The sequence below is a fragment of the Perca flavescens genome, chromosome 3 (assembly GCF_004354835.1).
Source record: "Perca flavescens isolate YP-PL-M2 chromosome 3, PFLA_1.0, whole genome shotgun sequence".
NCBI classification, from domain to species: Eukaryota; Metazoa; Chordata; class Actinopteri; order Perciformes; family Percidae; genus Perca; species Perca flavescens.
Genome location: NC_041333.1, coordinates 41,364,165 through 41,378,831, shown reverse-complemented (window position 1 = coordinate 41,378,831; position 14,667 = coordinate 41,364,165). Strand labels below are relative to the sequence as shown.

Sequence of the window (14,667 nt, the reverse complement as noted above, 5' to 3'; positions counted from 1 at the left end):
TGCATGTGGTAATGTGACCGGTTGCAAATCAGGAAGTGATAAAAAGCTCACCAGGTGTAGTCATTAGTCCCCTTGCCTCTCACTGAGTGCACTGCATTTGTGTGGATTCTCCTGATTCTCCAGGTATGAAAATGTTTGACTGCGGTAATTTGGGGAGCAAGTACAGCTTAAGGTTGATTTCTGATTTTGGTCCCACTAGGTTGATAGCCAGGCACGAGTTCCCGTCCTTCACGGAGTGAACTGGGGCAGATTGACGGTAATGCCTATCAGCTGTTTTAGCCATGTGGTAGCAATGAATATTTCAGCTAAATTTTACCCTTTTTGTGTTGCTTATGCCACTGCAAGCCATGCGCTACTTTTATAGAATGTTTTTCAACTTGTAGTTTCTTTGTATGTTTCAGTTTACCACTGACAAATGAGCTGCTGTGGCTGTAGAGCTCCGGAAAATACTCCTCCTGCATTAACTGTGCTATAGGAGTTTGTGTCCTTGCAAAGTAGGCTTATATTTTTCCTATATTTTACTATTAATGTGCTAATAAATTATTTGCAAGACACTTTGTGACTTTGTGACTGGCCACTAATGTATGTTTGTTTTCTCAAAGGGGGACCAGTCCAGTCACGGTTTTCTACGGTTATTTTACCATTTTGTTTCTTTTGGTTATTTGCCTTGGTTGATTATTTTCTTGTGATTTCATTTACAAGTGGTCTTTAGATATACTTTTTATGGAAGTTTTGACATAGGTTTCTCTCCTCAATTTATGTATGCTCACAGCTTGATCCTGTAAAAGGCTGGGTCCGTGTCGACACACTGCCTCCTCCTGGTGAGACTGCACTGGGTGACACTCTGTTACGGTGTGTATGTAGCCCCTGTAGATTTTGTAGTGACTTGCATGATATTTTGTAGTGATTTGCATGATACTTTGTAGTGAATCGTGTAGAAATAAGCGTGTAGTGCATGTCCTTGTCGGTGCTGGGCCTTCAGTCTCCTCTTTCTGTCTCCCGCAGTCGTCTCCCGGAGTGGTGTGCGCGTGCCGACCCGACCTTCCTACTTTGAGGAGAGTAAGACCACATGTATCTGACATCTAATTTATTGTTTTATTATTCTGTCAAATTGCCATTTTTTAATTGGAAATCTTTAAAACTTTTTGTAATAAAACCAAACTTATTTTTGTACAATATTTGCCTCCTGTAAATTGTCCCTGTCAGGGGAAAATCTGAGTTGGCCACCCAACATACTAATTAATATAGTAAGGGTTCAAAGGGTTCCTCCTAACCCTCAATAGGAGGTGGCGTTGTCAGGTCTGAAAGGTTTTATGTTGCTCCGGCAGATACATTAATCTGACGACTCTGAAAAGAAGCAGGCGGATGCTGCAACTCCTCACTCCCTAACTATAAGCTTTATCAAAGAGGAGAGTTTTAAGTTCATTCTTAACTGCGGTGACAGTTTCTGCACACCGAACCCAGATTGGGAGCTGGTTCCACAGGAGAGGAACCTGGTAGCTGAAATGAAAATGCTTTGCCAGGAACATGTTTATTCCAAGATAGAGCTTTATTAACACAAAACACAAACGCAATCAGAAAAAAAAACTATGTACAAAGCATGGGAGACACACAGCACACACAACAAATATCCCACGCTCACAAGAAGCCAAATCCTACAGCACAGTCGACGCCTAACCCGCGGCTGCCTCGGAGCTGTAGGTAACTTGCGGCATTCTGTCTGAATTCGGTCTATTTTGCAGACGTCTGTGGTGCGTTGTCCTGTATTTCGGATCATCAGGTCTATGGTAGCGCACTAACGAATGTCCACCTCACCCGCAACCAGCACACTGTCTTGCTTCCAGCAGCTGTAAAATCAATCAAGACAATCAGTACTGCACGATGCTTATGGACACAACACATCTATGAATGCACCTGAAAAATATTCACATTGACCAAAAACGGATCTAATCTTACCCTCTTTTCTTCTCGACCGACTCAGAGCTGAGCTCTTCGCAGCTTCTGCCCGCGATGCCACATCTGCTTGTTTCTACCTGAAGCTCCTGCGTGCTGTCCCGTCATGTCACTTTTAAAGCAACTCACCCGCTTAGCTCTGTAATGAATGGCGCTGCCAGGCACACAGCTGTTCTGCTCGTGTTTACACTTTCGTGCATGGTGGGGTTTAAAACCTTACTGCCAATTCTAAGTAGCCTGTTTAACATCCAGAGGCAGTCATTGTACTTCTCAAGAGTTACTAAACGGTACAGACTAGCTCACCGTTTCATTAATAATCATATACTTACATTGTATTTTCCTTTTCTGTGGGCGCATCTTTATGGAGCCCCGGAGGTGATATGGAGGAGAGAAAACGCTCCGTACGTCTTGAGCAACTCCTGTGTGTTTCCAAGTGAAGTTTGACAGCGTGTACAGACAACTCTTTTACCAGTTGGCCTGAAATACTCCCATACTTTGGAAGTTTTTGCTCTAACTCTCGGACTCATCTCCCTCCACTATTTTTCAAATGGAAGCAGTGAAGGCGGGGGTAGGGGGCGTGGCAGAGTGATAGAGAGAGACAAAGAGGGGCAGATTAACTAGCAGGGCGCGAACAGCTCACACACTGGTGTGGAGATGAATTACAGTGAGTTTTAATGGAACTCTGGGGAAGCTTAATTAACAATTGAAGTCTAGATTATGAGGCCATTTCAGCAGAGCCAACAGCTTCATATGCCATGGACATGTGAACATTGTGCTGAATTTGCCAGTATTTTAAAAAGAGAAATGGTTGGGACCTTGTCATGCAATGACAAAGCTGATATGCTTTATGTGAAGCCCAGTGTTTTGGTGTCAGCAGAAAGACTTCTCTTAGAAAACTGTACAGTGGAGCCTCTGTCTCCATTCCACCAGACAATGTTGGATGAGCAAGACCAAAGACTGTAGTCATGTCACTATGCACAGTGGTTGAGCTCTAGGAGACTGGGAATGAATCATGGAATGCACATTTTACCTTTGTGGCAGAGCCTGATTTAAACTAATGGTTGAAATAAACTATTTTGGGTATTTGGGTAATGTTATGGCTTTTTTACATAACATTGGTCATTGCTAATGACATACACAGTAATTAATCATACTTTCATTAAATAAATCAATTCAAGCTAAAATTGAAGAGTCTACAATAATGCCCTTAACCCCAACCTGCTCCAGTGGAGCTGCTCAGTGGCCAGCAGATCAGACTGGGGTTGTACTGGGCAGCTTCCAGGTCTGAATGTGGAACTGTGTGAATGTGATCAGGGCGTTCCTGCAAAAGAGAGGCTGCCTCTCAGTGAACCTTCCCTGAATAAAGAAAGGTTAAATAAAAAAAAATAAGAAGATTTTCTTAAAATGAAGCTAATAGGCTCGTTGGAGATGAGCCAGATCTGCGCAGAATCGATCACCGGCGATCGCCGCCCAATGCATGTCGGTTAGATTCTTGTCCGACTTGATCCCAACTTGCTCTGACGTCATGCACACGTGGGCAACGATGACCTCACGAGACCGAGGCGGCCGCAGTTCTGAGACGCAGAACTGTTGGTGCTTTTCACCAACTGCAAGAGCCAGGCGGACGCAGGCGGACCCAGGGCATGCTGGGAAACGCCGGCCTCTCAGCTGATCGAACAGCTGATTGGTTCAGAATCGACTCAACATGATGACGTTTTATATAAACTTTTTATTGATTATGAATCGGAGGGATTTTAACTGTGATTTGTCTGATTTAAAAGCTTATTCTGAACAGAACACCTGATAGTTATGTTTAGAAGTCATAGAGACTAAATCTGTTCAGATTACAGATCATTTACAGTCTGTTGGTAATTAAAATCAGCAACAGATCACATGTAGAGAGTTTTGACAGCTACTCTGTCATAATAAAATCAACTGGAGACTGTGTAGGAGCTTATATATGGGTCTGATAACATTTTATTAAATCGGAATTGGACCACCAGTGTTTCTGTCACTTCCTGTTCAGCCTGAATGCTGCTGGAATCAGCTGGAAAACTGTCCGACTTGAGAGCGGACTTTTGTCACCGCCCCCCGCTGCTGCCGCCTGCTCTCGTCTACTTTACAGGCGAGGCGCAGCTCATCTCCAACGAGCCTGATACCTTTTAGAAAAATGTCACCTGGGGTAAAACTCCCCCTGCTGCTACCCTGATTTGCATTTGTATAGCTCACAGCATTTTCATTTACATGTTAAAGCCTTCCCTAGAATTAGAGGGAGGGGGGTACAGTCGTAAACCTGAAGTTCCACGACAATCTACAGTGCCGCTTACTGACGAAAATCCCACTTTTCATGCAGTGATAACCACTGAAACTGTCAAAAATTTGGTGATCACTGATCGTTGTTTAGGTACATTAAACCACGTTAAGTTTTTTCACGTTAGGACTTATAAAGCCCATGAGAACCGTGGACAGTCAACCCACAGCCGCTCCTCTGCCCTGCTGAAAATGTGAAGCAGAAATGCTTAATATCAGATAAAGTCCATAATAATTGGGTTTGATTTTATTTTTTTTTCAGTTTTTTTTAGGAGCAATATTAGAGAGAAGTTTGGTGATCACTGATAATTGTTTAGGTACGTTAAACCACATTAAGCTTTTTCACGTTAAGCATTTTAGAATGTCCCACTATATAAATAACATTTTAGTTTATATGCATGTATTCACACAGATTTAGATAGGCCTACTTTTTTCATGGCTGGTTTTTGGAGTTCGCTGTGCAGAAGGCCCTATACTGGGATATAGTTTGTACACCGTCAGCTCAGCTGTACTTCATGGAGGGGAGGGGTGAGTGAGTGGTCTGCAGAATACAGAGCCAGTGTAACAAAGTACCTTTAGACTCTACATCTAAAGATACTATGCACCCCAGCACCCCAGCACCCCCTGCTGAAAATGATCAATACCTGACTTCTGTGTATCAATATGGTATTGCAATGAAAAATATCACCATACTATGCTGTATCCATTTCCCCCTGCCCTTGGATTAACAATAATAATACATTTTATTTATATAGCGCTTTTCAGGGTACTCAAAGACACTTTACAATAAAGCATATTAAAAGCAAGTAAAACAGTAAAACCAGCAAATAACAGCAGGTGACATTTTATTTTATTACAGGGTTAAGGCTTATCTAAAGTCTTGGTCTTTGATAAGTGTAATAATAAGAAGAAGGGAATTCCAGAGGGGGGGCTGTGATGGTGAAAGGTGAGGTATCATTAGCTGATCACTCACCAATAACACCTGCCTATTTCTCCACTGATTCTCACAAATCAACTTCTCGCAGATGGCTATTATTTCTAGTTTCTACATTATTTTCCAAATAATGTATCGACAGGGGGCTCTTATGCATTAGTTTACGTTTTACCAAAGATAAGATTTTTACATAGGCTACGTATTTTAGACATTTGCAAACCAAACATTAAAGGGTTAAAGATTGGTTGGCAGGTCAGAAAATATAATGACAAAATAATTCGCAACAACATGGGTACACTGCTCATATCAAACCTGCTCTGTAATATTTCAAATAAACAACTAAAAGAAAAGTTCAATAGAGAAGCGAGGTGAGGTGTGCAGGTACTGACAGCTTTCTGTCTGGTCTGTTTAGAACCAGAAAAACACACTTTAAAGATTTTAATGTAAGTGTAAAGGATTAAAAGGAGAGGAATGATGATGGAGATGACAGTGTAACAGAGTCCATAAATGTTATTGACTCTGGTGTCAGAGCAGGCCAGTTTGACAACCAAGTAGTTATCACAGTAAACTTTGTTAATGATGTTCCCACACAGCTGTAAAGGAACACTCAAAGATATTGTGACAGCAACTCCAATCAATGGGACTAACCATGTTAGAGCAATAAGCATGGCAACCTTTTTATATGTCATACGTGTGTTATATTGCAGAGGATAACAGATAGCAAGATATCTGTCATAAGACATGATGGATAAGTTAATAAATTGTATAGCTGCATAAGTATACAAACAATAAATCTGCAGGAAACAGAAGGGAGCAGAAACAGTGTGAATGTCAGAGAGGATCTGAACCAGAAGGAATGGAAACAACCCTGTACTACCATACAGTTCATTTACAAACAGGCTGCACAGAAAAAGGTACATAGGTTCATGTAAGCTCCTGTTCATACAGATAACCACAATCAGCAATAGATTGGCACAAACTATTAAAGCATAAAAACACATAATAATCAGGAAAAATACGTACTTAAAGAGCCCAATATTAAAGTATGCACCAAAAGTGAAATATGAAACCTGTGTAGAGTTTATCATAACTGGAGTTTGGATCACAACACAACTTTTCAAGTTTGCACAAGATGAACATTTGACAATGTTACATTTTGTTGGAGATATGCAGAAATCAAACTAGTTTAGATGTAACATTTATGCTCATTCTGGACTCACTGCATTAACACACAAGCAATATTCAGCCTGCAGACAGTAAAGACATCAATTCTTACAATAACACAGATTCTCCAAACTTACCATTTGCCTTATTTAACAGTTCATGACATTACATGAATATTTCCATTCATCAGCTGTCCAGCTGCAGTCATGCTGTGACTGCTTTGTGACTGAGATGAAACTCTGTGTCTGCTTCTTTTAAATCTTTTCAAGTCAGAGGGTGTGATCATCAGCAGTCTGACCTCATTACCACATGACACATCTAACTGACGTCTGAACTTCTACTTCTACTTCTACCGAGCTTCTTGGCCCTCCTAGTTTCTGCTCCTGAGTTCCTCACTAGTTTGAGTTTGTTCAGTAAATGTATTACCGTTTGTGCCTTGCATTTCAGTCCGCTCTATCCTTCGTAACACTAAGCATGTTAAACAACATAGGTCAGTAAAAAAAATATAAACAAACATGAATTGATTCTTTCTTTCCCATTTCATGGCTGTAGTTGTTAATCAAATAGTCAATCAACAGAAAATGTATGGCAACTATTTATGATAACCAAGAAATCATTAAATAATTTTTCAGTATTAATAATAGAAATAATAATTCAAGTAATATTGTTCATACTGAATGAAGAATGTTTTATACAAAAGCAAAACAATAATAATGAAAGGGCTTTTCCTGCATATCGACATATTTGGCGCCCCTTCACCCCCAAAGAGGTGTTAGCCAGCGTCAAAGTTTAATCACTAGCACATAAAAGTCTTTGATTTCAAGCAGTCAACTCCCCTCTCGTTGACAGCTGCTATAATTTAGACATGCGTCTGGCGCCGATAAGCCAGCGCTGCATTGTTTTGACTGGACCTGAACGCATTGCTAAGTAGGGGCTAATGGAATCTAACTTTTATTGTCCAGAGTAGGGTTGTGTTCCAAAACCCGGTTCCACTATGAAACCTGTTCCTAAGCAACCGGTAGGAATCGGACCGGATTAGAATGCAAATTTCGGTTCCTCATTTCGGTTCCACGTGTCCACTGAAATATTTTCCCTCTGTCGCACCAAAACAGACGTAAAAATATCACACTTTCTCTGTAATCTCCCATTAGCTAGCTACCGTAAACATAGGCTACTTTTAAAATGCCATATTTTCCCTCTGGGCTCACCAAAATGGATGTAAAGGCCTTACTTTGATGTCATTTTTCAGTTTTTCAAGAATCGGTTTAGGAATCGGAATGGTTTTAAAAGTACCGGTTCGGCATTGGAATTGTAAAAATACAAACGATACCCAACCTTAGTCCAGAGTCCAGTATCAAACTCTTCCGGTGACTCTTCTGTCCCGGGGAATGGCGGCACAACAAGATGAAGCTCTGCTCCTGGTCAGAGGAGGAGCAGCTGCTGTCTGCCGCGGAGCTCTCAACCTCCCGCCAGATCAAGCAACTGTGCCCGGTACAGTAAGTAGAGAAAAATTACTTAAGATTTGTTGACAACAGTGTCTTTATATAAGAATCAGGGAGTAATATTACAAAAGAGATACTGTCTTTATCTCTGGTCAGGCCCGGTGTCTCCTGTACATGCCCTCAGGGGCATTTTGTGCTTTTCACAAGGTCAGTGGCTCTCATGATTATCTCATGGGAGACAGAAATAGTTTGCACACAGACTTCATGCAAATAGTTTAACGATAAAATGAAGTAAGCATAACTTTTCTAACAGTACTCAAAGACACTTTACAATGAAGCACATTAAATGCAAGTAAAACAGTAAAACCAGCAAATAACAGTAGGTGACATTTCATGTTTTTACATGGTTAAGGCTTATCTAAAGTGTTAGGCTTTGATAAGTAATTTTAATGTGTCCAGGTCAGTTCCGTTACATATGTATATCGGTAGGGAGTTCCAGAGGTATGGGGCTGAGATGGTGAAAGGTGAGGTATCATTAGCTGGTCACTCGTCAAAACACCTGCCTGTTTCTTCACCAGTTCTCACAACTCAACTTCTCGCAGATGGTGTTGTATTTTCTTGAATTTTGAGGAAAGAGAGGCTTAGTTCAATGAATACTAACAAAAAGATAAGAAAATGGCATGACAAAAACTAGTTTTAACGCTACAGCGGACTGAAAAGATGCTTCTCCCTTGTGGATTCCCATTTTACAGTCCCAAACATTTCTAAGTTTCACCAATATATTCCCTTGAAGTTGTGGATGGTTCCTTGGATAAAAACTCTCCCCATTGCTCCATCATTGCCCAAAAGACGGCGTTATTTCGTGACGTGTGAACAAAGAGCTTCCCCCTGTATGCTAAGTGACATATGTACAGTACATGATCTAATTAGCACAATAAGCTGCAGAGGGCAGGATGTTGATTGGGATGCAGTTTTCCTGCCTAACTCTCCTGCAGCGTACATAGTGAATGCATCAAAACATAAAAGTACATTGATATCAAAGATCAGCATTGTTTTAACTTTTTTAACCTCAACAATGGCCATTATTTCTAGTTTCTACATCACTTTCCAAATAATGTATCGACAGGGGTCTCTTAAGCATTACTTTACGTTTTACCAAAGATAAGACTTTTACATAAGCTACGTATTTTAGACATTTGCAGTCCATACATTAAAGGGTTAAAAATTGGTTGGCAAGTCAGAAAGTATAATGACAAAAGATTTCGCAACATCATGGGTACACTACTCATATCAAACCTGCTCTGTAATATTTGAAAAAAAGAACCAAAGAAAAAGTTGAGTAGAGAAGCGAGGTGAGGTGTGCAGGTACTGACAGCTTTCTGTCTGGTCTGTTTAGAACCAGAAAAACACACTTTAAGGATTTTGATGTACGTGTAAAGGATTAAACTGAGAGGACCAAAGACTACAAGACAAGTGTAAATGAGTCCATAAATGTTATTGACTCTAGATTCAGAGCAGGCCAGTTTGACAATAGAGTAGTTATCACAGTAAACTGTGTTAATGATGTTCCCACACAGCTGTAAAGGAGCACTCAAAGATATCAAGACAGCAACTCCAACAAATGGGTATAACCATGTTAGAGCAATAAGCATGGCAACCTTGCTAGATGTCATACATGTGTTATATTGCAGAGGATAACAGATAGCAAGATATCTGTCATAAGACATGACGACTAAGGTAAAAAATTCTACATTTGCATATGTATACAAACAGAAAATCTGCAGGAAACAAAGAGAAGCAGAAACAGTGTGAATGTCAGAGAGGATCTGAACCAGAAGGAATGGAAACAACCCTGTACTACCATACAGTTCATTTACAAACAGGCTGCACAGAAAAAGGTACATAGGTTCATGTAAGCTCCTGTTCATACAGATAACCACAATCAGCAACAGATTGGTACAAATTATTACAATATATAAAGATATGATAATAATAAAATATAAATATTTGAAAACCCCAGTGTCAAAATAGGCACTTAGTGTAAAAAATGAAAACTGCGTAGCGTTTACCATGATCCTCCTGACTCTGAAAAACAAACATTATAACATTTTACAAGAAAACTTCATCATAAATATGATAAGGCTGACAAAGTTTAATTTAACATTCTTCTAGGCAAAAACATGAATTGAGAATAAATAACAAAAAACCCACAAATGGCCTTAAACATCTACTCCCCTCCCTCAATTTTAAAAGACATTTAAATCTGTAAATAAAACATGAACACATCACACACACTTCCAGAAACTTCAAAGGATTTCTGAAAGTTTAGTTAAACCTTTAAAGCTTTCTTCAGACTGTGTACATATAAAGCATTGATCACAAACCGTATTCAATCAGCAAACAGCAGAGAAATTAATTCCTCATACTTACCATTCCCCAAGTGTGTGTTGTAATGCTAAAGGTAAGACATTACACATCAGTTTATGATATTGCCTGAATCCTAACAATCATCTGCTTCTGTTGGACTGTGAGTCCGTCCTAACTGAGCTCAAACTATGCTTCTACGTCTTTTAACCTTTTCCAGTGAGGAGACGCCCACAGCAGCAGTCTGACCTCATTATCAGAGAACCTGCTCGTTGTAGCAACGAGTAGGTGCTTGTTTCTAAGTGATGCTTGAAAGAAATAACACATTTACACAATAACACAGCGCCATGAAACCATGAACATCACTGGCTCTACCCGGTTTGCTGCTTCCTGTTTGGTGATGGAGGGAGAATTGGTTGGTGACAACGTTCACTAAACCTGTTTGAGTCGTGACTCACTCGGATCTTTCACCCGTGTCTTTAAATTAACTCATGAGTTGCGAGTCTCTAGTATCATTAACTCGGATCAGTTGAGTCATACTACAATTCAATCTAAAATGATAACAGCCCCACATACAAACCTTTAGCAACATTAGCTACTACTAGTTCTAGCCATCTTAGCTGCCAAAAGCTTTATAATTTACAATTTCGTAGGCAACACAACTCCACAAGTCAACTCAAGCGACAGAGTTATAGGTACAGGTTATAGGAACTTCCCGACCCGCAGACTCAGAGCCAGAAACATTGCAAGCTCGCAGACCATGGCACTCAGTCAAGGACTCAGTCAGTCGCGCAAATCAGCCGGCTATGTTGTATTGAGTGGATCTGTACAGCGAGTGAAGTCTCTTTCTTTCATTCTTTCACTTCTGAAATAACATACAATGTTCTGCACGTAGCCTAGCTAGGCATACTGGGCTTGGTGTATAAATGTTGTATATTAAAATGCAATTAAGTCAAGCAGACAGTCCAAAACATTGCAAGCTCGCCTCGGCTTGCAGACCACGGGACTCATGACTCCTTGAGTCAGTCGAATCAGCCGACGAGTGAGTGAAGTCTCCCCTCGAGTCAGGGTGAACAGCAAATCCACGTTCTTTCACTTCTGAAATAACATGCTTATTGGTTATAGGTTTGGTGTATAGATGTAGCATATCAAAATTAGGTTGCTCGATTAAAAAAAAAATATATTGCTTAGGCTACACTAAGTTAAGAAATAAATAAACAGTCTGGCTCTAAATGCTTTCTTTCCTGTGACTAAATGGTAGTGGTTAGAGACAATGGGCTAGGACTGAGTTTCCTTTCGGCGATTTAGTGACTTGTGAGTGACTCAGAATAAACCAAATCCTTAAAAGGAATTGAGTTTGCCAGGCCTAACGTTAACATGATTTAACTTTCCTAGCAAGACTTCAAACTTTCAATAATATCAAAGAGGTTTGGATTTTGTCCTCACACTAACAGATCACCTTCAGTCCTTTCTCACTTTTTTAGCAATGCTACATTTGAGTGAAATATTGATTTTGAATAAGTTCCATACATGGTTAGCTCCCATTGCTAAAGGCAGCTGGTGATCCTGAACATGGTGGCTAACAGCTAACTGTTAGAACAGAGCTAAACTCTTCAACACAAACCAATTTTCTCAGTTTGATGAAACTAACAGAAATCAGAAATCAGCTGAAAAGTGTCACTTACCAAAAGTTTAACCTGGAGGAAACATCTGCATCACAACACAGGGGAAGTTAAAGTAAACGGCTGCTAACACACACACACACACACACACACACACACACACACACACACACACACACACACACACACACACACACACACACACACACACACACAGAGCAGGAAGTAGGGGAATAGGGGAGGGATGTAATCTAACTGTAAGTTTGTGACATACCAGTCTGTATCTGGGAGCTCTTTTCAAAATGTGATAAAAACTAGTTAAATGTGTCTGCTGTTAAACTTAGAGAGAAGAATAATAATAAACTTCATTCTATAGCATTTGTCTTAACAAGGTTACTGTTGTGAATCTGTTACATTCTGTAACATACTGAACAAAGACTTGCATCTGTTTTGACTGATAAATAGAAAGAGGGTAATAGCATTGATTCAAGAACATTTAAAAGGGTGCCTTGGTAGCTCACCTGGCGCCCAAATATAGAGGTTTACTCCTCGACGAAGCGGCCACAGGTTCGACTCAGACCTGCGGCCCTTTGCTGCATTTCATTCCCTATCTATCTCTGCTTTCATGACTTCAGTGGTCCTGTCAAATAAAGGCCTAAAATGGCCACAAAATCTTACAAAAATAAAGAACATTTAACACGGAAGCTTATTCTGTCATGTTTAACCTGTGCTAGGGCTACGATTTTTTCCTGTTTTCTTCTGATATTAACTCACATTCAACTTGATATGAAAACTATTTCCATTTGCCAATTTGTCGTCATCAAGACATACATTTTTAATCCGATATACTGCACTCGGAAAGCCATTGTACTTGATGTAACACACACGTTGTCATTGTCCTGTATCTTTAGATGAGCAGAGGAGTGCAGAGTTCATGGCCGATGTGTCTTCTGTGTCACTGCGATAAGAATAAAACTTCATGGAAATATGTGAATCCTACAAGAACTTAATGATGCTCAAACACTAACATATTACATCAACCAGGTAAAGGTCAGTGAAAACTTTATTTTCTCTACAGGCAAACGATCGTAAACATGTATGACATTGTTTGTTCTACAGTGAGATGTATGGTGAACAGAGAGTGGGCAGTGGGGACTCTGATGTGTGATTTCGTCATGTTTACTGTATTGTTTGACAGTAATGAGCCCCGGCAGATCTTCTTTCTGTGTCAGCGCCATCGACAACAGCAGCAGTTATTTCCATCTGTACCACAACACAAGGCCAGACCCCAGAGGCATCTGTGGACACTTGGACACTCTGGAGGCTTGAAGCAGCTCCACTAACAGGCCAATTAGCACACTCTGCATCAAGGGAGGACACTCTGCTGTTGCAACAATTACTGTTTGCATTGTTTGTGCTCCTGTGGAGTCCGGTTTGGTTTCGGCCCGTTGACCTCCGACTGGGCCTCAGATCCAAAGAAGGGTTGCACACTTGGGAAAAACGTGTTTGGTCTCGTATTGAAATAATAAACCAATAATGGACTTTACATCATGAAAAGTTAGACTGCTGTTTCAGTGTAACGAAGATCAATCAGCGTCTCTCAAGAAGGTCCACCTGTCTCCTCAGATCCTGGTGAACTTCTACTGCTGCACCATCAAGAGTAGCCTCACCAACTGTGTTACAGTTTGGTATGGCAACTGCTCTGCCCATGACCGGAAAGCACTGCAGAGGGTGGTGAAAACTGCACAACGCATCACCGGTTCCTTGCTCCCCTCCATCGAAGCAATCCAGGGCAAGCGATGCTTGCATAAGGCGCGCAGCATCATCAAAGACTGTTCCCACCCCAACCACAGACTGTTCACCCCACTACCCTCCGGGAGGCGTTTCAGGTCTCTCCACACCCGAACCAGTAGATTCAGAGGAAGCTTCTTTCCTCCGGCTGTCACCCTACTGAACTCTTGCTCTGCATTCTGGTGACAATTAATCTTTGTGTTGACTTTGGGTCACATTGACCCGTTTTCAATTTTTGTTTTATATCAGAAAATTTGGGACGTAGAAATAAGCACTGAAAATGTATGTCAGAAAATATGGGACATAGACATAAGCACTGAACATGTGTAGAAGAAAAATGTAACAATTTAAAATTTTGGAAAAAGCAAAAACGTTGAAAAAAAGTGTTTTTTTCAAGGTTGACAGGAAGACAACACAAGGGTTAACCTACTAAGGCCCTCTCCCGGACAATTTGCACTACCCTATCCCACCCATGCGGTTCTATTTATTTATTTACAAATGTACATACTGTAATTACACCTACACATAGCCATATTTTACTGCTTTTCATACTATTCATCCTACATATACACTTTTTTTTAAGATTATTTTTTGGGGCTTTTCCCTTTATTATAGTGACAGTGGATAGAGATGAAAGGGGGAGAGAGATGGGGGATGACGCACAGCAAAGGGCCACAGGTCGCATTCGAACCCCGGCCGCTGCAGGACTCAGCCAACATGGGGCTGCTCTTATAATACTGCAATATATTTCTTGTCCAGCCTATGCACCACCTGTCTATACATGTATATCACATTGCACTTTTCTGCTCTTTTTGCACTTCTGGTTGGATGCAAACTGCATTTTGCTGTCTTTGTACTTGAATTCGGCACAATGACAATAAAGTTGAATCTATCCATCCATCCATCCATCTTCGTCCGCTTATCCGGTGTGACCCCAAACTTCCCTTTCCCGAGCAACATTAACCAGCTCCGACTGGGGGATCCCGAGGCGTTCCCAGGCCAGGTTGGAGATATAATCCCTCCACCTAGTCCTGGGTCTTCCCCGAGGCCTCCTCCCAGCTGGACGTGACTGGAACACCTCCCTAGG

General features: G+C 40.8%; 2 protein-coding genes across 2 annotated transcripts; both read right to left on the bottom strand.

Annotated features, from left to right (window-relative positions):
* Window positions 1-5,358: 5,358 nt before the first annotated feature.
* Window positions 5,359-6,285, bottom strand: LOC114553026 (olfactory receptor 11A1-like). Its single transcript, XM_028574120.1, has one exon. The coding sequence runs from the start codon at window positions 6,283-6,285 to the stop codon at window positions 5,359-5,361; it is 927 nt and encodes a 308-aa protein (XP_028429921.1).
* Window positions 6,286-8,948: 2,663 nt separating this feature from the next.
* Window positions 8,949-9,875, bottom strand: LOC114553025 (olfactory receptor 11A1-like). Its single transcript, XM_028574119.1, has one exon. It carries the CDS (start codon window positions 9,873-9,875, stop codon window positions 8,949-8,951), a length of 927 nt encoding a protein of 308 aa, XP_028429920.1.
* Between the last annotated feature and the right edge of the window lie 4,792 nt (window positions 9,876-14,667).